General features: G+C 41.4%; 3 protein-coding genes across 3 annotated transcripts; 1 reads left to right on the forward strand and 2 right to left on the reverse strand.

Annotated features, from left to right (window-relative positions):
• Positions 1 to 6,978: 6,978 nt before the first annotated feature.
• Positions 6,979 to 7,714, reverse strand: LOC119006211 (hepcidin-like). The gene is made up of 3 exons (XM_037074691.1): positions 7,538 to 7,714; positions 7,372 to 7,449; positions 6,979 to 7,205 (listed from the first exon to the last, which is right to left on the reverse strand). The coding sequence occupies exons 1-3, from the start codon at positions 7,622 to 7,624 to the stop codon at positions 7,083 to 7,085; spliced, it is 288 nt and encodes a 95-aa protein (XP_036930586.1). The 5' UTR covers positions 7,625 to 7,714; the 3' UTR covers positions 6,979 to 7,082.
• A 2,495-nt stretch (positions 7,715 to 10,209) lies between these two features.
• On the reverse strand, positions 10,210 to 11,031 carry LOC119005566 (hepcidin-like). The gene is made up of 3 exons (XM_037073318.1): positions 10,840 to 11,031; positions 10,658 to 10,735; positions 10,210 to 10,539 (listed from the first exon to the last, which is right to left on the reverse strand). Exons 1-3 carry the CDS (start codon positions 10,924 to 10,926, stop codon positions 10,438 to 10,440), a joined length of 267 nt encoding a protein of 88 aa, XP_036929213.1. The 5' UTR covers positions 10,927 to 11,031; the 3' UTR covers positions 10,210 to 10,437.
• A 7,386-nt stretch (positions 11,032 to 18,417) lies between these two features.
• Positions 18,418 to 19,196, forward strand: LOC119005569 (hepcidin-like). Its single transcript, XM_037073321.1, has 3 exons — positions 18,418 to 18,607; positions 18,712 to 18,789; positions 18,908 to 19,196. Exons 1-3 carry the CDS (start codon positions 18,521 to 18,523, stop codon positions 18,995 to 18,997), a joined length of 255 nt encoding a protein of 84 aa, XP_036929216.1. The 5' UTR covers positions 18,418 to 18,520; the 3' UTR covers positions 18,998 to 19,196.
• The last annotated feature ends 3,584 nt before the right edge of the window (positions 19,197 to 22,780 follow it).

Genomic DNA, 22,780 nt, shown 5'->3' on the forward strand with positions numbered 1-22,780 from the left:
CATTGTTGTTTCAGTAGCTCCACTGATGTTAGGAACACACACACCAGACCACATGCTACTGCACACACACAGACATAACCGTCTCATTATCACATATGCAGGGAAAAAAAAAGGAAATGCGGTGAGGAAAAGAAAATGCTGTGTGGAGAAAATAGATAAATGATGAATCATGATGAATAGTAAGTGTCCAGACCACAGTATTTGGAAAAAAGTTATTTAATCAACCGATTCACTAATAATGAAGGGGGAAAAAAAGCTTTTCACTCGTGTACAGTCACATTTTGTCTTGTGATCATTCACCTTTGCCTTTTATTTTTTTCATATTCAGGATTACATATCTAAAGATTGCACATTCTCTCCAAAGAGACATCAACAAACGGCTCCGTGCTTGGGTCCAACGGGTCGATAAAGCGAAGCAAAAATTACTGTTTTCGGAGAGCGAAATAAGGCGTAGATGTAGCGAGTTGTTTTTAAAGACATCTGTTGCTGGTTACAAGTTAATGAACGATTCACAGATGTCATCCCCTGGGCCAGACTATCACTGCTCCAGACTGGGGGATTAAACCTAAGGGCTTACGGAGAGGAACTGCACTGAAGTGGATTCATTAAGCTCGAGACCACCACTACAGCACACATTGCAGCGTCCCCAATGGAAAAAAAAAGAAAAAAAAAAAGAAGAAGTGGTACAAAGAGAGTCACATCGCCCATTTATGAGGAATGGGTCTCTTTATTTGCCCTCACCTTTCCGCTTTGACATCAATCCTCTTGCTACCGCCGCGAGAGACGGGACACTGATGGCATTCCCGGTGCTGTTAAGAGGGTTAGCAGTCATCCACACATCAGAAGGACTGGTCCTCCCTGTGCAAACCACTTCTGTAAACTGTGTGTGTGTGTGTGCGTGCGTTTTAATGTTTGTGCTGAATGTGGTTAGGTGGCTGAGACTGAAGCTCCCTTTTAATCTGACAGAGAGCATTTTCATTAGTTCTGTTGGGTCCTATTATTAAAGCCCGCTTCAAAGGCTCAACAAGTGAAACCGCGAACAGGAAATGACCCGGCGGGCTCTGCAGTGTATAGATCAGCGATAGCAATCTGCGCGTTTTAAAGCAGGTTGTTATGGCGCGCGAACGCATCTGTTGTGTACACTGTATGCACCGCACAAGACAGCGGGAGGACACCGGGAGCGGCTTCGGGGGACCTCTGCTCTACATTGGCGTGCTGCAGCCCACTGTGAGTGTGCAGTTGTGGCACATGTGACACATTCGTTCCAATGCAGATGGCAGAAGTGGAAGTTATGACATTGGTGGGGCAAATGAGATTGCCCGGGATAATAAATGTTGTAATAATTTGCTCTTTTTAATAACTGTATAACGAGCCATCGCTTGCCCCGCGAGTTGAGGGAAATCTGGAACCATTAATCTTCATATGGGTTAGCCACGGTGTTTGGCAAGGGCCGAAACAGCAACAGAGTAGGAACATAGTGGTGTCAAAGGACATGCAGGTCTTAATATTTTAAACAAGTTTGCCATATGTTAGCCATCATGGTGTGTACAAGCCCACTAAATGGTGGCATTAATGGGTGACTTTTATTACTAAGCTCGCCCCTAATTGCAAAAATGCATTCCAAAGTCAACCCTCAACGCAGATTTTGGCTTCTTTCAGAGTTGCTAGGTAACAAGTTAATCCCAAAAATAAATATGTTCTCCAATAAAATCTAATTGTCTGTGACAGGTTTTTTTTTTTTTTTGGTGCTTTGAAAAAAGGAAATTGTGAAAAGACTCTGAGCTGTGCTGCTGGAAGTGCACGGTGATCACACTGATGCAGCCCGGCCACATCTGCCTCACCTGCTGGACAGGAAGTGGGGGAAATTTTGATGTTCTCAACACTCACCTTGCGCATTCATTTTTCTTTTTTCATTTATATTCTTGGATGAGAAACGGGGGAATATTTACAAGTCACTTGCTGTGGTCGTGTTCTGCAGCTAACAGCAGGTGCAGTGGGGGGACATGGGATTATTTTATTGCCATCATTTACGTGGAACAGACAGGCGATTCTATACCGACCTGGTGTGGTGTTTCCTATGGGTGCCGTAAGCATTTCTTGGCTTATTTAACCCCAGGTTCCTCTGAAATGTCTGGCTTTTCCTCTTTGCCACTCAGACCCAAACACAACACAAAGCCATTGTCCCCTGTTCACTTACGGGGAATGTAGGCAGAGCAGCTCTGTCCTCCCTCTCAGGATATGACACGCAAGGGCTTTTATGAGTTGAACTGAATCATACTGTGCACCTTAAACACATTACAGGCCGGGCAAATATTTCCTCTTACTGGTGCCCTGAGAGCCATGGGCACAACCATTATATTGGGCTCAAGAGCCAGCTGGTGAGGACAAATCCACAAGGATTCCTATTTTCCCCCTCCTGACTCTCTGGCAGCCCCACTCCATTCATTCAATTTTTATATGTGCCTAGTAGCCGTGTTACTACCGGTTTCAAGGGAGAATTAATCGAAAACAGGTCTTATTAAAGTATATTAAGACCAGTTGAACTGGATATAATGTGCTCAGTTAGGGCCCAGAAGGGTTGTATCTGAGCCATAGCTGACACTTGTGGCTTCTAGGAGTGGGGCTGTGTTATTCTGCAGTGGCACTGCACCGGTTCCAGGGGGGCTATTCGCTGGAGCCAAGAGTTGCATTGTGGGTAAGCAGATTTTAAGTGGGTATGAGCACAGCAGGGGGTAAAGGAGGGTCTCATTGTCCAGGAATGTTTATCTCCCCCCCCTTCTGCGCATTCATTCGGGGCAGGATTATTTAGCGCCATGGTTCAGAAGCAACCTCTGCCCCCACTTGGAGGGTCTGCGCAGGAAATATTCATTCATACATCTACGCATGTACAAGCAGGCATTATCCTCCTCATATGAAGTCCACGTTGATTGCTCCCCCAAGGTAGGGCGAGTAGGTGGTATTGGAGCCGCTGTGGCAGGGTGTTGTGCCTCATGTCTCACCCGCTGGGCTGGGCTCTGTGAGAAGGCTGGAGCCAGTGATGCTCCCAGTGTGTGCAACACAGTCATCATCCTCAGCACAGCACATTTTTATTGGGCAGTGTGTGGGTTGTAGAGACGTGTTTAATCAACTCAGCTGTCGGGGAGGTCTTGACCTCATGTCAGTGGTTCCTTGATTGTGTCTGTGTGTGTGTGTGTGTGTGTGTGTGTGTGTGTGTGTGTGTGTGTGTGTGTGTGTGCGAGTGAATGGCTCCCAGCCTTTGCTGTGGAGTGTGACCTGCGGTGGAGCCTCTGGTTCACACTCTGCTCCGTGCCGTTGATGGTTTAAGTGATTAACTGTAGAAAGTGATGACTAATCTGTCGGTTGAGAGTCTGAAACAATTGCAGAGGAATGAGATATTGCAGGCAACATTGTATGTAATGTGGCCCTCTGGATCCAATCAAGGGGAGCATAAACAGAAAGCAACTCCAAAGTTCTACTCCGTAGTGTTGGATATTCATTTAGAATAATATTACTCACTATTTATCACTCCCAGTAGAGAAATTAGCGTGTAAAATTATATTTGCCAAGCACAGAGTGGGGCTTACTAATGTGTTTTTTCATAGTAAGTAAATAAATAAAATTATCTGGTGTCGTGCATTTGGTCATGTTGGTTTGAGTTTCGTTCCGTCATTCCTTTTTAGTCATTCTAGGAGCACAGCTCTAGGGGATGGCAGTTGGCTGTCTGGTTGGTCAGTCGCCTGCTTCGGGCCGGACTCACAGATATTTCAAAAACCATCTGATGGATTAGCTAGAAATTTTGTTCAGTCATTCGTGTTCCCCAGAGGATGACATCTGCAGACTCTGGTGATCCCTGAACTTTTCCCGTAGCACCACCAGCGGGTTCAAAAATTCAAGTTATCCAGTCAAATGTCTCAACTTGTGCTTTATTATTGTACATTCATGGTTCCCAGATGAGGCCTCCTACTGACACTGATCCCCCAAACTTTTCCACTGTCTAATTGAAATTTGTGGTTATAAGTGAAATAAGTGAAAAGTCTTGAGAACTATCTGCTGGACTGACATGAACTTTTGTGAACACATTCATGTTCCCCCGGGATGAATTCCTATGAGGTTGATTAACTCCTGGCTCCACTAAATTAACTCAGAATTTTGATTAGAATTGACAAGAGCAACCTTGAAACCAATTCTAATTGAGGTATTTGGTCATAAACTTTGATTTGGAATATCATAGCTTCAGCCATACAAAAGTAGGCCTGCCATAATGCTGAACTAAGGCCACATTAAGTTTGAAAGTAGCCCTGCATGGAGACATAGCCCTCTCATTTCTTTGAATGGAGCCAGTCCTTGCTGGTGTAAAGGGTTCAGGCAAAACACCGCAAGCTCTGGCAAATTAAGTTGAACCCTGGACCAGACAACATACCAGCACGACCACATTTTACTCTTTGGCATACCGTGACTTTTTCTTGAGCAGTTTCAATTCCAAAAAAGCTGCCGGCACTCTTTTCTGCCATCAGTATGTAATGTTCTCTTGGCATTTCATAATAAACTGCGTTACCAGGAGCCACTATGTGAGACTTACCCTCCTGTTCTTGCCTGCCTTCAATTCACTGTGTGTGCTTGAAGTGGCAGTAGGCCTACCCTGGGACCCACACATGCCAACATAGTTGCACAGGCCATCTGGTGCTCCTGGGAAATCAAGGTGGGCCGGTCGCTCTGTGGGGCACTTCAGCATCCTCCCCCTCAACCACTCACTGCCCACTTTCCCGCCCCACAAGCAAACATGTGAAAATGGGGAGTACTGGCACTTTTTTATTTGTTTACCACTTTGAGCAGTGGTTCGACTCGCGCCAACTTTTGCCGCAGCGCAATGTAAAGTCACCCGGCGAGGTGCAGCATTGACCAATCACATAAATCTAAGCATACATTATTGGCAGATGCCTTCTTTATCGCTGCGACAAAGATAAAATGGTTACAGTGAAAATAACTTAGAGTTGTAAAAGTGGGTCTGAGGGTATTACTTATCATAGCGCAGTGGCCCTGACCAAAGCATTTCGATTAAAACAATGCTCTCCCTAGAGCTGCTAACGTTGCAGGTTTTAGCAGCACATAAATTTGATCTATGTGATGTTCCTGATCTCTCAGCAAAACGAAAGATACTGAAATCTACCTGCTGTTCACTGCGGCTTCCAGTTTTGCATTTTGCATCAAAGATCTGAATGCCATCAAATGAGGAGGGTCTACTAATCAAATGGCAGACAAACAGCAGCGTCCTGTGCATTCCTCAGCCAACCACCCGAGCTCTTTACTCAGTATACTTTACAGTTGCTAGCTTGAAGATTTACAGAGCTAGTATACTGCCGTTCACCGATGAACAGGCCCCTTAATTGCTGCCTGCATTGTGTTTTGTGTGTGTATGTGGGTATGAGTCAGATAAAATAAACCACATGGTGTGTGTGTGTGTGTGTGTGTGTGTGTGTGTGTGTGTGTGTGTGTGTGTGTGTGTGTGTGTGAGGAAGCTGAACAGAACCCTCTGCTCTCATTTACTATCTCCTTGTGTGGTTTGGCAGCAGCTCTGTTGGTATGGGGGCGTAGAACGGGCATCCGTCTGGGCGCGAGGCAGGCCTGGCATGCCGCTCAGCCCCCCGCAAGGCTGCATGAGGGTGGGATCAGAGCAGGAGTCCGCCAGGCACCAGACTGGTAGTCTGTACTTGTGTGAGTGTGAGCATATGTGTGTGTGTGTGTGTGTGTGTGTGTGTGTGTGTGTGTGTGTGTGTGTGTGTGTGTGTGTGTGTGCGTTCTGCCGTGCACATGCACTTCTGTGTGTCCGGGCAATTAAATTGTAATCACACAGGCTTAAATAGGTCCACCGTTGTTCTGCCTTTCACTTCCTATACGCTGACCTCTGTGTATGTTGTTTCAACATTCAGGCCTCTATCACAGAGTCTGAGCCTGTGTGTTCCCCACGTCTGCACTGAATTAACACCAGAGCATTTATTTGACCTTCGTGGTCATTATAATTGCGAGGTGCCATCCAGCCAGGCTAGGAGCAACACAATAGCCTGCATATCACCGTGGCTAAATGCCATACCTCCCCTCACTGTACGAGTGCAGCAAAGCAGAGCTAAGCTGGGCCTGGTTAACACTTGGACAGCAGACCACCCCTGGAAAATGAAGTTGCCTCTGGAAGTGTTGTTTGTTGGAGGCCAGTGGAGGACGTTACTTCCTTAGCACCACCAGTGTTTGCGCCTGCATGGTGAAAGGTATTACGTGTCGGACTTAAGGCATATTCCCCCATCTGCTGGAGTGTCCGGCAGTGGTGGTCAGTTCTTAAATGATCACGTGATCAAGATGAGACGACAAATGCTGTGGTTGACCCGTCAGCTCTGGATCAACTGCACTGTTGCTGCATACCAGTATGCAGCAACAGTGATCCGGCAGTGCTGGTGTTTGCACCACCAGCACAGGAGCTTTGGACAGCTGGAATAAAAAGGTTTTTGACAGAGTAGACACTAAATAACTAGAAAAAGAAAACTACAGCGCTCTCAGCATGTCCTTACTGTGTGTTACTACACACACTTGATATCTCTTGATATCTCTCTCGTGTTTTTCTTTTCCTTCAGTGTTTCCTGGGAATGTAAAAGTTAAAAAAAGTGCAAGGCTGCACTAACAGAAGCTCCTCTCTTCCACTGACACCACACTATGCCACAGCATTATTCATTTGCATAATTTATGCCTAGCAGCCAGTTGGGCAAACACAAATTAATTTAGTACAGCTGTGCTGTTGTTTTTAGTGATGCTGGGTCAGGTGTGTGTGTGAGCTGACCAATCAGAGCACACTGGGTATTAAAGAGAGACGGCCTTATTGAGACAAGAGCTGAAACCAGGCGTTTCAGACAGAGGGGGAATACAGTGCTGCAGTTCTTTGAGCATGTAAACCTATTCTAGTAGTAATCCAAAATAAAATGATCAACCTGAAAATGAGCGTAATATGTCTCCTTTAATATAAGCAAATAGTAACAACAGCAACAAATGTACAGATATCAGATCATTAATTTAGGTGAAAAAACATGACAAAGTGAATTTCAGCGCTCATACAACAATCCTGACTTGCAGCACATTCCACATACACCGAGGGCGCAGCAGTCGCAGCAGTAGCTGCACCTTATGAGGCCGCTTTTAGGCTTCTGTCTGATGTCAAATGGCATCTGTGTGAAAGAAAACAGACAACAGTAAGGTGTTCTCCATTAATGTCATTCAGTCTGTTCCCTCTGTCTCATCTGGAGACTTTTCTAATGGAAAAACACACCCACTCACATGTTCATACAGATGAGAATGCAGAACACCTTCATTTATTAAATCAACTGAACATACCATCCATGTTTCTACTGATGTCTCCTCATAAGAAGCAGCTGCGTCGTCATTGCTTATATCTCCTGCCAGCTCTGGCACCTGTGAATGAATTGTAAAAACTTAGGAAAGTCGGAGCATTCTAGCAGGACACTTTTAGATAATGAGCAAATTAAAGTTGAGTTCTTACCTCAGTGACTGGGACAGCAGAGCTCTCCTGAAGGCAAATAAAGGTGAACACAATGGCCACTGCAACTGCAACACTGAATATCTTCATCTGAGGAGGCTTTGAGATGTTTAATTCTTTTTTTTTTTCTTTCGAGGATAAAGCAACTACATGCTAAAAGATATTCTGATGACTCTTGTCAGCCCTTTGAGTTGCATGCCTGTATTTATACTCACTTTGGCCACTGTTGCTTCATCACTGGCAGCACTTACATTCAATACCACCAGGAATGCTCTTGCATCACTCCTGGGTGATGCTGGGAAATTCCTGAGAAATGACGATGGGATGTTCTCAAAGTTTAACTGTAGGATTTTTGGGTTAGTGCCCAGAGTCAAAGAGTTACAGAGATGAAGAAGTCCCTGCACATGTTACAAAACACTCAATACCTCAGCAGGGTGCAAGATGACATGATGCACTTACTGAAAGCTGACTTTGTAAAAGCTTTTGTTTCCTTACTGAACTTTATCACAATAATAATCCTGATGTCTTGGCATTTGTTACCAATGTTAATACATATAAACATTCTGACAAGAATGACAGTGATGTCAGAATAATACTATTGACAACTACTCTTCGTTTGGATATTTGAGCATGTGCACTCGAGACTTCCTCTGACCGTGTCAGCTAACTTCCAGTTTAACAACGAGATCTAATTGGGCCGCTCTTCTAGACTCTCCAAATTTTATTGGACTGAAGTGCCCAAAAACGAGTCAATTTGCGGAGGTATTGAGGCTTTTATTACTGTTTTACAGATGCGTCTATGCCAATGTTAGCATTTGAGAAAAAAGTCCCCAGTGTATCACATGACGATGTAATTACACAGCTTGGCCACGTCTAAAAATGGCGTCAAGGCCTGGTGCTCTGCGTGAAGACTTGATCTCAACCCTGAGGCCAGCCGTCTTCTATGCAGAGGAAGTAACGGTCAAGCCAACTGCGTTAAATAGTCGTCCTGCTCTTCTTCGTTGGTTTTACTGGCGGACAAGAAACCAAACCACCATCCACTGTATCGGAGTATATGACAACATGCAATTCACTGACGGGTGCACTGTCTTGAGTGAGTGATAACAGGACGCGCAGATCCAAAAATGGAAAATCAGTATGTGGCAGCCTATGTAATACAATGCAATAAATTAATAGATGTGTGGGAAACACTGTGTTTCTCCTCACCTCAACATTCCAAGATCATCTGACAGCTTAACCGCTATTCAAACAACACACAGTAAAAGTGAAGCAATCACTGTGTGCAGTCAACACTGATAAAGCCAGGGGCCATTTGGGTTTTTCCAAACATGTTGTGCAATAACAAAAGTCCCTGACTTCATGTCAGACCAGTGTCAACAGACATGACAACAAGCACCAGTGGCTACACAGCTCTTGGAATGTACACCTTTCTGAAATACCTCTTTCAGTATCCAATTATAATGAACTAATTGTTTTGTTTTAGGGAAGTCCCTTTATCTTTATGTGATCAGTTCTGTTCTTCATTGTTGGTATGTATCTGTCATCACATTCAAATTGTATCTCAAAGGGAAATATCTTATTTTGACTGGAGTGGCTGGATGAAAACGTACCAATGTAGTTTCACACCCAGTGGTTAACCAGTTGTTGCTTGATGTTACCAATAAGTTTAAACCATTACTGTAGTGGCTATCGTTAGTCTGTGTTACTCTCATCTTTGTCTTAAGTTTCTTCTTCTTCTAATAACCATATAATACGAACAACATGAGACTGGTTTTAAGTGTTGAGAAGTCTTCGGCACTGCAAACGGCAACGTCTAAACAGCTGTGTTGCCCCGCCATCCGCTAGTTTATTCGGGCAACAGTAAACTTCACAATAAATTTCCACTTCCTGTTATGACAAGTTAGTCTATGGAAGCTGCACGGGATCACCTAAAACGTCTGAATGAGTCAAGCTACTATATACAGGACTGCAATTATTCAGCCATATATCTGATATTGTAGAAGAAAATATAATACACTTGAAGTTGTAAATGGCACTTACAATGCTTTTCAAATTCAGCAGCATTGACACATGGAGCAGAAGGAGCAAGGTGGGGTTGATCACATTGGCATAAAAGTGTAGTTGTCTGATAGTCTGACAGGCTTCAAGCTAAGTATTGAATTGATTTTGAACAGCTGCTAATGCTGCCACTCACTGAGTCATAGTTGCTTTATAGAATCTATCCAGTTAGTTTATACCTGGAGCAGTGAGACATTTATATCAGTCAACACATTCGAAGCTTGTCTTCCAAACTTAAAAATATCTTAAGTCAAGTAGTTCCTGACATTACTTGGTATTCTCCTGGTTTCAACTGACATATCATAAACACAGGTCATATTTTCAGACAAAGCACCCCAAAATGAATTTGGTGCATTCCTCTGCACAGTAATTTCAACTGAAATTGAAACTGTGAATGGTGTTTATTCATTTTTTCAACAAACAAAATATTTTTGTATTTGAAAATGCAATCTTTCAACCACAACTGTTAAGCAGGTTGATCGCGTAAGGAGTGACGGAGAATGATACCACAAATACATCTCTATTCGCTGCCTATAAACTGTATCACTGCTGTGTCTTTGAGTTTGGAGTGCGGAAAATGTGGCTATAATGCAGGAAGTCAATTCAGACACCTTTACTTCACATTACAGAAGAAGTAAACTTTATTGATTATACACTTGAGTATATGAAATAATATGACGATGATACAGTCACATCAGTCAGGACACATTCTCTGCCAAATCCAAGAAACACTCTCAGATATTTACAACCACTACTAAAAGATGGAAAACTGCTTTAGAAATAAAAATCTTAACAAATGAACATTTAGTGGTTGTTGTGTGAATCCCAGGCTGGAGCAGGAATCCTCAGAACCTGCAGCAGACACCACATCCTCTCATGTTAGGACAGCAACCGCAGCAAAAGCGACAGCCAGCGGGGCTGCGCTTGTGTCTGTTGTTATACGGCATCTGTGAGAAAGAGAAAAGACATGAGCAAGGTGTTCATCTCCAGCATCATCTCTCACTCTGTTCACTCTCTCTCCTTCTCACTGTATCTGTCTCAGCTCATTCAGTTCATTGAACAAACCTTCCAGGACTCCTCTGACTTCTCTTCATGTGCAGCAACTGGACCCTCATTGTTCATTGGCTCCTCCAGCTCTTGCACCTGTCAATCAATTGTGCACATTTACATCAGGAGCCACATTTGAGCATTTAGACAAAACATTTACAGCTAATAAGCAAATGAAATGACTGAAGTCAAGTTGTTACCTCAGTGAATGAGCCAGCAGAGCTCTCCTGAAGGCAAATAAAGGTGAGCACGACGGCCACTGCAACTGCAACACTGAATGTCTTCATCTTAGGAGGCTTCCACTGCTTCAACTTGTTCAGTCCTTTGATTCTTCTGGTGACTCTCGTCAGCTCCTTTCACTTCTTCTCCTGTCTGATGGTTGACTTTGTAAAGTGTGCTGGTATTTATAGTCACCTGGACCACTGTTGCCTCATCACTGACAGCACCTACAGTACAGCAGCTGCTTCCAGGCACAGGCTTGCATCACTACCTGAGGGATGCTGGGAATGAGAATGGGAAACTCCTCAACATTCGGAATTCTGTTTGTCTCAACATGTCAATCATTTCTTTTTTTTTCTTTTTTTTACCTGTTATCGGTTTGCTTAGAAATACGGTTCTAAAACAAAGTTTTAGTTACATATTAAGAAAATCTCACGTAACATATAATATTAAAACAACGGCTGATTTTATTTCCAGACAACTTTACTGCAGTAATATTACTGATGTCCTGACATACCAGTTAATATTAGATCAATGCTGTATACACAACATGCTGAAACATTTTAAATGGTGTTACATGATATTTAGATAAACACATTGTCTGTGGGTGATAACTAACCAAACAGATTTTACAAAGGGGTTATTAATGAGGTAGCAGCAGCAGTTAACTGCGGTTCAAATCAATTCAAAATGAAATAGTTAGTTTGAAGACATGCTGAAAGCAATGTGTATTCAACAAAATAGGTATTGATGATTTGGCTGGTTAATCAGTAAGTTAGTTACAGGAGTTCGAGGCAGTCAAGTAGCATTTGCTCCTTTAAAATGAACAGGTTTTTAAATGTTTTCTTATGTCACCGGGGAGGTTACAACATTGACGCTCTCCCCTCTTGTAACACAGAGGTTCTCTGACAGTCAAAAGTGAAACCAAAGTGTTGCTTGAAATAAACTTGCAATTAAACCTAAAATTTAGAGGCATACTGTGTGGAATTTGTCCATCACCATTCATTAAAACACTTTAAGAGGTTGGCAACCACTTCCATCTCTCACCCACCAGGGGAGGTAACAGAGCCGCAACAGAGGCGAATCAACATCTTGGTGAAAGTGTAGCGGCAGCGCGGGACAGGACTCTGATAGTGTTAACAGTCTGACAACTAATCAGATCCCTCACTGGATAACGCTCAACATAACAATAAAAATCAGTTTCAGTGTCAGAGTGCTCCTGCATCATCTGTATGGAGCATATTTTTTGGTCATCATTAAAGTCCAATTAGAAATTAAAGCTAAAATAAATACAGTTAAAAAAATAGAGTACTATTTTACTATGCAATTGTGAATAACCATGTCACAAATAAGCTTAGGAAAGAAAAAGTACATTAAAAATTACAACATTAAAATGTAACCTGACAATTGCAAGTGAAACTTAAAATGCAAAAGCTGGACAGGAAAAGCATTTGTAAAGATGAAATTGGAAATGGTAATGGAAATAAGGCAAGGGAAACGCTAAATGTAAAAATATGGAATAGTTAAGCTTAAATTTATTGATTAAATCTGGGGGAAATATCTATGTAATACATATTTTTTAGGATACAGCTGTCTTGATGATGAGTAAAATATAGGCTGTATAAAAAAGAAATACATCAACATAACTTGTGAATTGAATAACAGCTCCACTAATATTCTGTAAACTCTGCTACTGATGGAACTGGGCACATTTCACCCCTTGACCAGACACTGACCAGCCTAATACTAGGTTTTGACCTAGTCTTGTTATTTTTCAAAAAAAGGTAGTCAGCTGTGTATTCCAACAGCTGTGGAGCCATTCATGCTTGTTTTGTTTGTTGACACTGTGTGGCATGAAGTGAGGGATTTTGTTTTTATTGCGCAGGTCATTTAGAAAGACTCAACTGGCCCTTGACCTTTTCAGCATTAGCTGCACACAGCGATTACTTCAGTGTTACTGTTCGTTGTATGTATGGGAAACTGCACTGTATTAATCTTGTCACAATTCCTGTTTTTGTGTTGTGTTATGTTTGGATTTTTCATGCCCCATGTGCCTTGACAGTTTTTCTCGATTGTTTACACACATTTTCTGAAAGCATGCCCCATACTCTCAGAACTCTACACACAAATCAAAAATCACACACTCAGTGGGCAAAACCCCTCAATTCTCCTGCAAAATGAAACTTTACATTCAAAACAATGTTATTTCTTCTCAAAATGGTATTTTGTTTTCAAATGGCACACACAAAGCATCAAATGAATAGACTTTTAGAAGAACCAGTTGAACACTGATGTGCTCAATGTAAAACATGATGAATGGACAACACTTCTTCTTCATTGATCATAATGACTTAGGCCTTTTTTTTGTTCAGTGTTACACTTACTACAGACAGGTCACACATGACTGTGTCGTAAAATATTTGGGAATATTGTTTTTATACTCAGGACACACAAATACGCGGTAACAAATATATTTTATCCACCTTGTGTTGGTAATCTTTCAATTCTGCAATACAAATAGTAAAATACTGTAAATACTGTGTAGGAATACAAAGTAGGAATATATTTCCCAAATACTTGAAACATACTTCATTTTTACAGTCAACAGAACAGTCCACAGGCAATACTGTACTACTGTACTCATTGAGTACTGTATTGATATGCAGTACTGCAATTTTCTAGTGAGAGTAGATTTCTTACCTATTCTCATTACTCTCACTCCTCTGGCTCTGCCTCTGTTTCCAATGTTGACATCCATTGCTCCAAAACAGAAGAGCTCACCTGTTGGCCTTTTATGCTAAAGCTCTGATTGCTAATTGTAAAACTGTGTGACAGGTGTTTGATCATGTGATGAGTCAGTGTGCATAGTAGGGCACTTGACTTTAGAATTTTGAATGACAGTGTGTTCCTTGTGAAAACAAGAGATTTTCTCCATGAAGATTGTGCCAAATGCAGAGAATTGTGTGTTGTGTTTTGAAAAAAGTGTGTTTTAGAACTGCAATTTGAGTGTAAAGCAGGAACTCGCCTTTTGTTTTCCCAATCCTGCCTCCCGTTCTTGTGTCACATTTTATGTTTGTTAAAGTTTACATCAGTGTTAAAGTGCAAAAGTGTATTACTGTTAATACTAAATACTAATACAATTTAATTATTTAATACAAGGATGGGAGAGTGTCAACATTACTTTTATAACAGTCTTAATCAATGGGGAAAATGGGGGAAAGTTTTCTCCAAAAGCATACTGTGAGCCTCCCCGCTCACGCTTGTTCGGGAGGAAGGAAGGGAGGGAGGGAGTCAGTCAGCGCTTCTAGTGAGTAAATTGTGCGTTTATTTGACACTGACAGGCAAAGGTGAAACAAATTAAAAACAACACAAATGAACAGCCATCTCTGACAACTGAGGTTTTTGGGATCAAGTTGGCTTCTGATGCCCATCTCCTCTCCGGTCCGGTCCCTGGACCCAGCCTACTGCAAGAGATCAGAACTAGCTTACAAACCTGCTTATATAGCTGACTGAATACCTGATTCTGTCCAGCTGTCTGATCACTGGCAGAGCCACTCCTACTTACAGTTTTCTTCAATTGCTTAAGCACGATTTTGAATATAGGGCCCAGTTTTTCAAAACACTACACACAATTAGCCCAACCATACACACAATTAGCAGAACACATCACATCCTTTGCAAAATGAAACACTCTTGTAAAAACTATACACTACTTTATAAAACTGACTGACAAAAAAGAAAAGAAAATACAGCAGGGAAAATATTAGGGATTATCTCTTCGCCGAGCTGGATCAGGCCAGAGAATTTCATCGACATCACAGGCGATATCTTCAATAGCAAGGCAACGAGGGAAGAACCGCCGTGCATGTCGAATCCATCCTTGAATGGCTATGGCGTCAATTTGGTCACAGGCCTCCTCCATGGCCTCAATGAGGGGCACTTGAGCCTGGGGCTGCAGATCATACACCTTCCAGAACTCCTCGATTGGATTTAGAAATGGAGTGTATGGTGGAAGGTATAGCACAGAAAATTGAGGATTTTGCTGAAACCAGTTATGGACCTGTGCAGAGCGGTGGAATGATACATTGTCCCAGATGACAATGTATTGCATCTGTTGTATTTGGTTCACTGTGAGGATGTTGTGCAGTTGGTCCAGAAATGTCAGAATGTGAGCTGTGTTATAAGGGCCCATATTGGCATGACGGAGGAGGACCCCATTCTGTGTAATGGCAGCGCAGAGGGTGATGTTACCCCCACGCTGTCCTGGGACGTTGATTATAGCCCTGTGGCCAATGATGTTTCTGCCTCTCCTTCTTGATTTTGAGAGGTTAAACCCTGCCTCATCGATGTAGATAAACTCATGTGGGATTTCTTCAGCATCCATCTGTAAAACTCTCTGTAATACAGTGAAAGACAAGATTGTGTAGTTTAGCATGGATCTAATACACAGTAAATTTAGCTTGCAGTGGGTAACATCACAGTGCTAAAGTGAACAAGTGAACCTCCACATATGCATGCTGCAGTTGTTTGACCCTCTCCAAATTCCGCTCAAAAGGCACTCAATACAGTTGTTTCATTTGAAGTTGATTTTTTTTCAGGATGAGTGCCAGTGTTGAGAGAGAGACCTGATGAACATTACTTGAATTTCTCTGAGAGTTATTGCATTATTGGCCAGAACCATGTTTATTATTGCTCCTTCTTGTTCTTGTGTGAAAATAGGCCCCCTCCCTCCTTGTCCCTCTCGCCCCTGAATCCTATGTGGAAAGAAATACATAGGATCTCACAGGAACCAGTATGAACAGTGCTGATATGGTACATACTAAGCAGTTGATAACTTTTGTAATAAGATTTGTTTTTACCTGTTTTCTTGTCGAAATGTCCTGATCACAGATGCCACTGTATATCTGCTAAGATTTGGCTGAACTCTCAGTCCAGCCTCCCTCAGCATCAGTCCGTGGTTCACCACATGGTCAACTAATGTTGCCCGAATTTCATTAGATAAATTTGGACCTCTCCTTCTTAGGGCATGCATTCCTGCTTCCAGTCTTCCTCTGCCTCTGCCTCGTCCTCTTCCTCTTCCTCTTCCTCTTCCTCTTCCTCTTCCTCGTCCTCGTCCTCGTCCTCGTCCTCGTCCTCTACCTCCACCTCCGCCTTGACGTCTGGCATGGCCTCTGCCTTCACCTTCTTCTGCTTCTCTTTGAATTCCTCCTCTCATTCTGACTCTTCCTCGTCTTACTCGTTCCGTTGTGGTAGAAGACAGGTGAACTCACCTGCTGCCTTTTTGTAGTGCTTGAACCTGATTGGTGTGTCTACAATTAAGCAATCATGTGTTGGTGCACCTGAGTGTTGTGTTTAACCAATTAGATAATGAGTGTGGTCACTTGAAAGTCGGAATTGGAATTTGCAAGGAAGTGACATCATGATATACATCTGTGTCTAATGTATACAAGTGTGTTTAGTGTTTTGCAAATTACTGTGTGCAGTCATTTGCAAAAAGTGTGAAGCTGACATTGTGCTTATAGTTGTGCTAATCTGGTCCGGAGTTTTGCTCCTTGAATGTAAGGTTTCTATAATTGTGTACAACTTTTGATTTTAGTGTTAATGCAATCCAAAAAAACTGTAATAAGGAAGGACTAAAGGACTGGAACAATGCAAGCCACTTGCTGAAGGTTCATGAGGATAGCCAGGAGCACAATACCCACATGGCAACATGGAAGGAGTTGGAGGTTTTATTTGGTGTGATATTTTTGACTTAAAAGAAACAAAATCTTGAATACATACATGCAGTTTCTGTGTAAGTGTATGAAAATTGATTGTGAAATTGACTGCAATGTAAGGGGGCGCCGGCTAAGATCTTGCCGAGGGCACCAAATTACTCAGGGCCGGCACTGCGGTCCTGTGGTGAAGGTCATTTGGGTGAAAGGCAGGACATAAAAGTAATGGATGATAGATGAAGCCATCTCAAGCTGACAAGTCAACTTGCGCCTGCGTAGAGGGGAAGTGTGTGTGTGTGTGTGTGTGTGTGTGTGTGTGCGTGCGTGCGTGCGTGCGTGTGTGTGTGTGTGTGTGTGTGTGTGTGTGTGTGTGTGTAAAAACTGCGCTGGACCGGTGCAGTTTGGTTTTAGCACAATCATTACTCTGCACCACCAGCGCTGATACACTTTCACTGCCGAGATTTTGGTGGTGTTACATTTGCAGATTTTATGGGACATACTGACTAGTTCACACGATGCAAATCTGAGTAGTTACAATGGTTAATGAGTGTCTTTTGGCAGTTTTGAAGTGGAACAAACTGTTCTGCACAATGAGCAAGGGATTGTTAAGCTTACAGAATTCCACATGAGTAACTGAATGTATTGTGTATTGTGCATGTGTGTGTATGTCTTACAGCAAATTAATGTGTTTATCTTTGAATCAAAGAAAACAGAATTTAAATTAAAAAATCCAATCATGAAAAAAAGGGCCAATAGTCTTCTATAAATAATGAACAAATGAGGTGGATACATTCTCCGTTGAAAAAATAATATTTCTTTATCTTTTACTTGCAAATTCTTATTAACAATTCCATCCTGCCTGTCCCTCACACCCATGGAAAACCTTGACCAAGCAGGTCATAAACAACCCAGTCTCACACAACTGAACAGCTGAGGTTAAAGAATAGTCCAAATAGTAAGGTGCAAGCCTCAGAGTCTGGTAAATCAGTGTAAAAAACAGTCTTCCCTGCAGCCAAATACTTCAACCTTCTGTCCCTGTTTTGAAATCATAAACAGCCCACCTTCCCTCACTGATGGTAATGAAATGCAAAACGCTGTGTAAGAAAATATCAAAACCAAGAAATGCACTGAGTCAAATTTGGCGACATTATGGTGGTGTTACATTTGTAGATTTTATGGGACACACCGATTGACTAGTTCACATGACGCAAATCAGAGTAGTTAAAATGGTTAATGAGTGTCTTTTGGCTGTTTTGAAGTGGAACAAACTGTTCTGCACAATGAGCAAGGGATTCTTAAACTTACAGAATTCCATACGAGTAATTGAATGTATTGTCCACCCTCTTTGAACAATTTTAATGATTTTATACAAATGCATAATGATTTAATGTCTTAAAAACAAGATGCATATATTTACGGAAGCCCTAAATGGCCATGCATTCATATATTTTATTTCCTCCATTTACCCGTGATGACGAGTTAATTTCCTCTATTTTCCGGAGATAACGGGATAATTTTCTCGAGATAATGAGATAACGAAACTTTGTTTGTTTTCCTGAGTTGACAATATAATTAATTTGAGATCTCGAGAAAACAGAGCAGTTGGAATAGGCCGAAGACCTCACACTGGACTCCGGTGTGTATATATATATATATATATATATATATATACCTTCTTTAAAGAAGGCTGCTGATAGTTAACAGACCTTCCCTCTCTCTGCTCCTGACGAGAGGGGAGGCGAACCAAACAATGCCACCAAATTGTGTGTGTGTGTGTGTGTGTGTGTGTGTGTGTGTGTGTGTGTGTGTGTGTGTGAGAGAGTGACTATAAATACCAGCACACTTTACAAAGTCAACCATCAGACAGGAGAAGAAGTGAAAGGAGCTGACGAGAGTCACCAGAAGAATCAAAGGACTGAACAAGTTGAAGCAGTGGAAGCCTCCTAAGATGAAGACATTCAGTGTTGCAGTTGCAGTGGCCATCGTGCTCACCTTTATTTGCCTTCAGGAGAGCTCTGCTGGCTCATTCACTGAGGTAACAACTTGACTTCAGTCATTTCATTTGCTTATTAGCTGGAAATGTTTTGTCTAAATGCTCAAATGTGGCTCCTGATGTAAATGTGCACAATTGATTGACAGGTGCAAGAGCTGGAGGAGCCAATGAACAATGAGGGTCCAGTTGCTGCACATGAAGAGAAGTCAGAGGACTCCTGGAAGGTTTGTTCAATGAACTGAATGAGCTGAGACAGATACAGTGAGAAGGAGAGAGAGTCAACAGAGTGAGAGATGATGCTGGAGATGAACACCTTGCTCATGTCTTTTCTCTTTCTCACAGATGCAGAATAACACCAGACGCAGGCGCTGTCGCTTTTGCTGCGGTTGCTGTCCTGACTTTACTGGATGTCGTTACTGCTGCAAGTTGTAATGATTCCTGCTGCAGCCCGGGATTCACACAACAACCACTAAATCTTTATTTAAGGTTTTATATTCTTAAACACATTTCCAGCTTTCAATTGTGGTTGTAATTGGATTTGGTCATGCTGCAGAGAATGTGTGCTCGCTGATGTGACTGTATCATCCTTGTATTTCAAGAACCATCATATACTAAAGTGTGTATGAACTGATTTCTTGCCATATTGCTTCCACAATACTCTCCACACTTTCCACACAAGTACACTCAAAACTAAAGCAGCGACATTTATATACAGTTAATGGAAGTATTAGTCTGATATGATTTTGGATTCAGGAAGTAATTCATTCCCTGAAAAATGTGTCACATTAAATGTGTATGACATTTACTGTGGAAAAGGTAATGTCCTGAGTTTATTAGGAGGAGATTAAGACATTTTAAAAACTAAAGGCAGTTCACATCTACATTTCACACATTTTTCTGGTAGTGTAAGAACTTACTTAAGAAAAAACAAGCAAAGTGAAGTCACCACTGGGTGCAGTTAAGAGGGTCAGAGTCCATTAAATCTGTACTTCATTTGGTAACTTCATTCTTTGCAAATTTCATGCACAATAATCGAAATCCCTTGCTTCATATCAGTTCTGTGTCAAACAGTAACATGATCGACTCCACAGCTGTTGGAATCCACAGTTAATTAACCATTTTTAAATGGTCGAACTTTTGCTTTAAATTGACAGCATCATTTTGGTTATTTGTATAACTACAATTTTAAATATTTCATTTTAAATAGTCCTCATGAGCAGGTGTCCCTCAGTTTAGAGAAAACCCCTTAATCCTCGCTGAGGCTAATCGTTTTCATTCTTCTTGCCTGGTATTCATTCATCATCCAAGTCAAATTCAGTCTGTGAGGGAAACATCGTGTGTTGACAAGACTGGATGGATGGAAACGCTGATGGGGAAGAAGTCCTCTAGTTTTACCCCAACCAATGAACTGTTTGTTGCTCAGGCTAATGTTAGCCCATCAGCCTGCTATTTGTCCCAGCAGAACATCTCATTGTGATGAGATGATCAGTGTTAATGTTGTGGCAGATCGGTGTATATGACTCTGATCTATGAACAGTTACAAATGCAAAGAAATCAGGATTTTATTACAATAATGCTCAATAAGCACATCTGCAGTCTAAAGGGCTAATAACTACCTGAAATGCTTATAATGAGTTATTTCTTTATGAGCTTGTTGTAACTCCAGAGAACATAACAAACCTTCTGCAAAAGCCGTGTCAAGAGCAGCTGAAGGATCAACATCTGTTTGAATTTACAGTAGAGTCCTTATTTAAAGAAATGGTACAGAGTGTGTTACTGTCACAGTGCATCACCTTCATCATCTCTTAAAACATTACATCAAGGCAGAATAAACACGTCATTTTGTTATAAAAAAACAAACAAAAAACAAACCTGAAATGTTTAATTTAACAGGAACTTTGCAGTTACAATGAAAAATTCACAAATGCATTTATACCACAGGATGGTGACTGTAACACACAAGCTGCAGAAAGTACACTTCCCCTCTAAACTTACTGATACGTGAATAATCTCACATCCTGTTCGCTGTTCGACTTCAGGCTGCAGCCACAGTAACGTTACACCCGGCCGATCATTTGTTAGTGAAAATCTTGATATTGATTTGGGGACAATGACATGTTAGCTAGCTAGTCTTGTTGTTAAACATACTGTCAAATTATATTTACTGTTTGTCAACCATATGCTACGTTATTGACTTTGAATCTTGCTAGCATAGCATTAGCTTTCTGGCTCATCGCTGAGCGGACTAGAATGTCTCCCCTTGCCAAGTTGTATCTAAGGTCCGTCCTATTTACTGGAGGAGTGAACAACGTTTCTGTTGTGTAAGAACCTTATTGGAGGGTAATGATTGTTCCAGGTATTAGTAAAACCCTCAGGTGTTACCAGGGAAACTAAGTTACGGCTTGTGAAAAAGTTCATATTTTGATCGTAAAACGCATGACAATATTAATTAATGGTCTTAATTTCTTTTCTTTGGCAAGTGACCATGGTATAAGCGGGATAATGCCCTTTGAGGTGTCCATAATCAGGAATTAATGGACTTCGCAACGGTCCTCCACTGTGCATCAGACGGTTCTTAGACCTCCGCATGGTCCATTAATTCCTGATTATGGAAACCTCGTCAGGCATTATCCCTCACTTAACAGATCAATTCATGTACACATCCTGAATTAGTAACCCTCAGGTCTTGGCAGTTGTTGTTGATTGTTGAAAGATGAATTCAACACAGTTAAAACACCCTGACAAAAATGACTGTGAATTTACAATAATCTTGAATTCAAGATATCATATTTGCTGATATCATATTTTCTTAATGTCGCAGAGCATCAGCTTCAGTATTTCTTAGAACTACAATTTGAACTATTTCATTATTTTCAGTCATAATAAACACTCTTTGAAGAAAAAGCCTAATTCTTTACTTCCAAAATCCACTTTGTTATTCATGCCTGGTGTTTATTTGTCATCAAACGTAGATTATAGCTGTAAGGGAAACATTATGTGTTGACTGGTGCGTCAAATCTTTTTTTTTTTTAACTCAAAGTTTTACTCACTGGTTTTTGCCAGATGTTAATCATTAAACCTAGTTAGGCTGTTAGTCTATAAATCACAGATTTAAACATTAATCTACTGTGGAACTGATTTTGAACAGCAGCTAACTGATTCAGCTAACAAATTAACCCCTTGATAGAACTGAACAACAATGTAACAGTGCTTTTTGTTTTTTCTGTCTTGGGCCAAAGTAACAGCCTGCAGGTGTGAAAACACTCTTATTTGCTGCCTGGAGCTGTTAGAGATTTCTATCAGTCAACACATCCACTGTTAAAACTAGTCTCCTGGTTTTAGGTGATATAAACTATCAAACGAAGGTTAGACGCTCAGACAAAACACCACACAATCATCTCTGTATTGTGTAATACTAGTGCAGTGCCCGTAGGAAATATGTATTCCTATAGAGAAGTGGGAGGTTAAGTAGCTTCTTCATGGAGGGCCAAATGAGGCTGTGTTTGAAGGTGGGACATCAGGGATATTTAGGTTTGTTGTGAAATCCGACATTCCAGGGTATAATTGGCCGTTTTTGACTATTTTAGATTTTGCCATGATATTCCACCTTAAAAACTATTCATTTGGTGTCATTATTTTCAGCACAGCCTCACATTTGTGACTGTACAGTTATTTTTTATTTTGAAATACTGTATTAACACAATGGACCTAAAATCACAAAAAAAGTTACTTTTTTTTTTTACTATGAAAACCACAATATGTTTAACAAACCATTTTTTTATTACTTATGATGCAAATATAAATTGTTGTTTGCCAAATATGTGCATACATTTTAAAAATGTACAAAGTTCTATGTAACTATTTACATTTAAATGCAGGCAATGCTCAGGTCTGCCTGAGCTCCTTCCAGCTGAATGAAGAGCTGCACTGCCTGCTCCACATTCAGCATCTCCTCATTGTTTTGACTCATTAAATACAAAAAACGACTCCACGACTAAACACACTACACACACTACACCAAACACTACATAACACACTACACCAAACACTACATAACACACTAACTATACACTCCAAACACGCTAAATGTCACAAATCTCTCAACTTTCAATATCGCTGGCTGTCTCTACACCAGGGCATGTGAGTGGAGCGGCGCGTGGAGCGAGCAGGGAGTGGAGTGTGCAAAATACAGTTGGAGCACAGAGCGGGTTTTAA

This window comes from Acanthopagrus latus, chromosome 17, assembly GCF_904848185.1.
Source record: "Acanthopagrus latus isolate v.2019 chromosome 17, fAcaLat1.1, whole genome shotgun sequence".
Classification (NCBI taxonomy): domain Eukaryota; kingdom Metazoa; phylum Chordata; class Actinopteri; order Spariformes; family Sparidae; genus Acanthopagrus; species Acanthopagrus latus.

What these genes read in the sequence shown, in the direction of transcription:
- LOC119006211 (XM_037074691.1), bottom strand. Translation starts at nt 7,624, where the DNA reads ATGAAGATATTCAGTGTTGCAGTTGCAGTGGCCATTGTGTTCACCTTT. An exon ending in CTGCTGTCCCAGTCACTGAG is followed by an intron (nt 7,450 to 7,537) that starts GTAAGAACTCAA and finishes ATTCATTCACAG; the next exon opens with GTGCCAGAGCTGGCAGGAGA. An exon ending in CATCAGTAGAAACATGGATG is followed by an intron (nt 7,206 to 7,371) that starts GTATGTTCAGTT and finishes TCTTTCACACAG; the next exon opens with ATGCCATTTGACATCAGACA.
- LOC119005566 (XM_037073318.1), bottom strand. Translation starts at nt 10,926, where the DNA reads ATGAAGACATTCAGTGTTGCAGTTGCAGTGGCCGTCGTGCTCACCTTT. An exon ending in CTGCTGGCTCATTCACTGAG is followed by an intron (nt 10,736 to 10,839) that starts GTAACAACTTGA and finishes ATTGATTGACAG; the next exon opens with GTGCAAGAGCTGGAGGAGCC. An exon ending in AGTCAGAGGAGTCCTGGAAG is followed by an intron (nt 10,540 to 10,657) that starts GTTTGTTCAATG and finishes TCTTTCTCACAG; the next exon opens with ATGCCGTATAACAACAGACA.
- LOC119005569 (XM_037073321.1), top strand. Translation starts at nt 18,521, where the DNA reads ATGAAGACATTCAGTGTTGCAGTTGCAGTGGCCATCGTGCTCACCTTT. An exon ending in CTGCTGGCTCATTCACTGAG is followed by an intron (nt 18,608 to 18,711) that starts GTAACAACTTGA and finishes ATTGATTGACAG; the next exon opens with GTGCAAGAGCTGGAGGAGCC. An exon ending in AGTCAGAGGACTCCTGGAAG is followed by an intron (nt 18,790 to 18,907) that starts GTTTGTTCAATG and finishes TCTTTCTCACAG; the next exon opens with ATGCAGAATAACACCAGACG.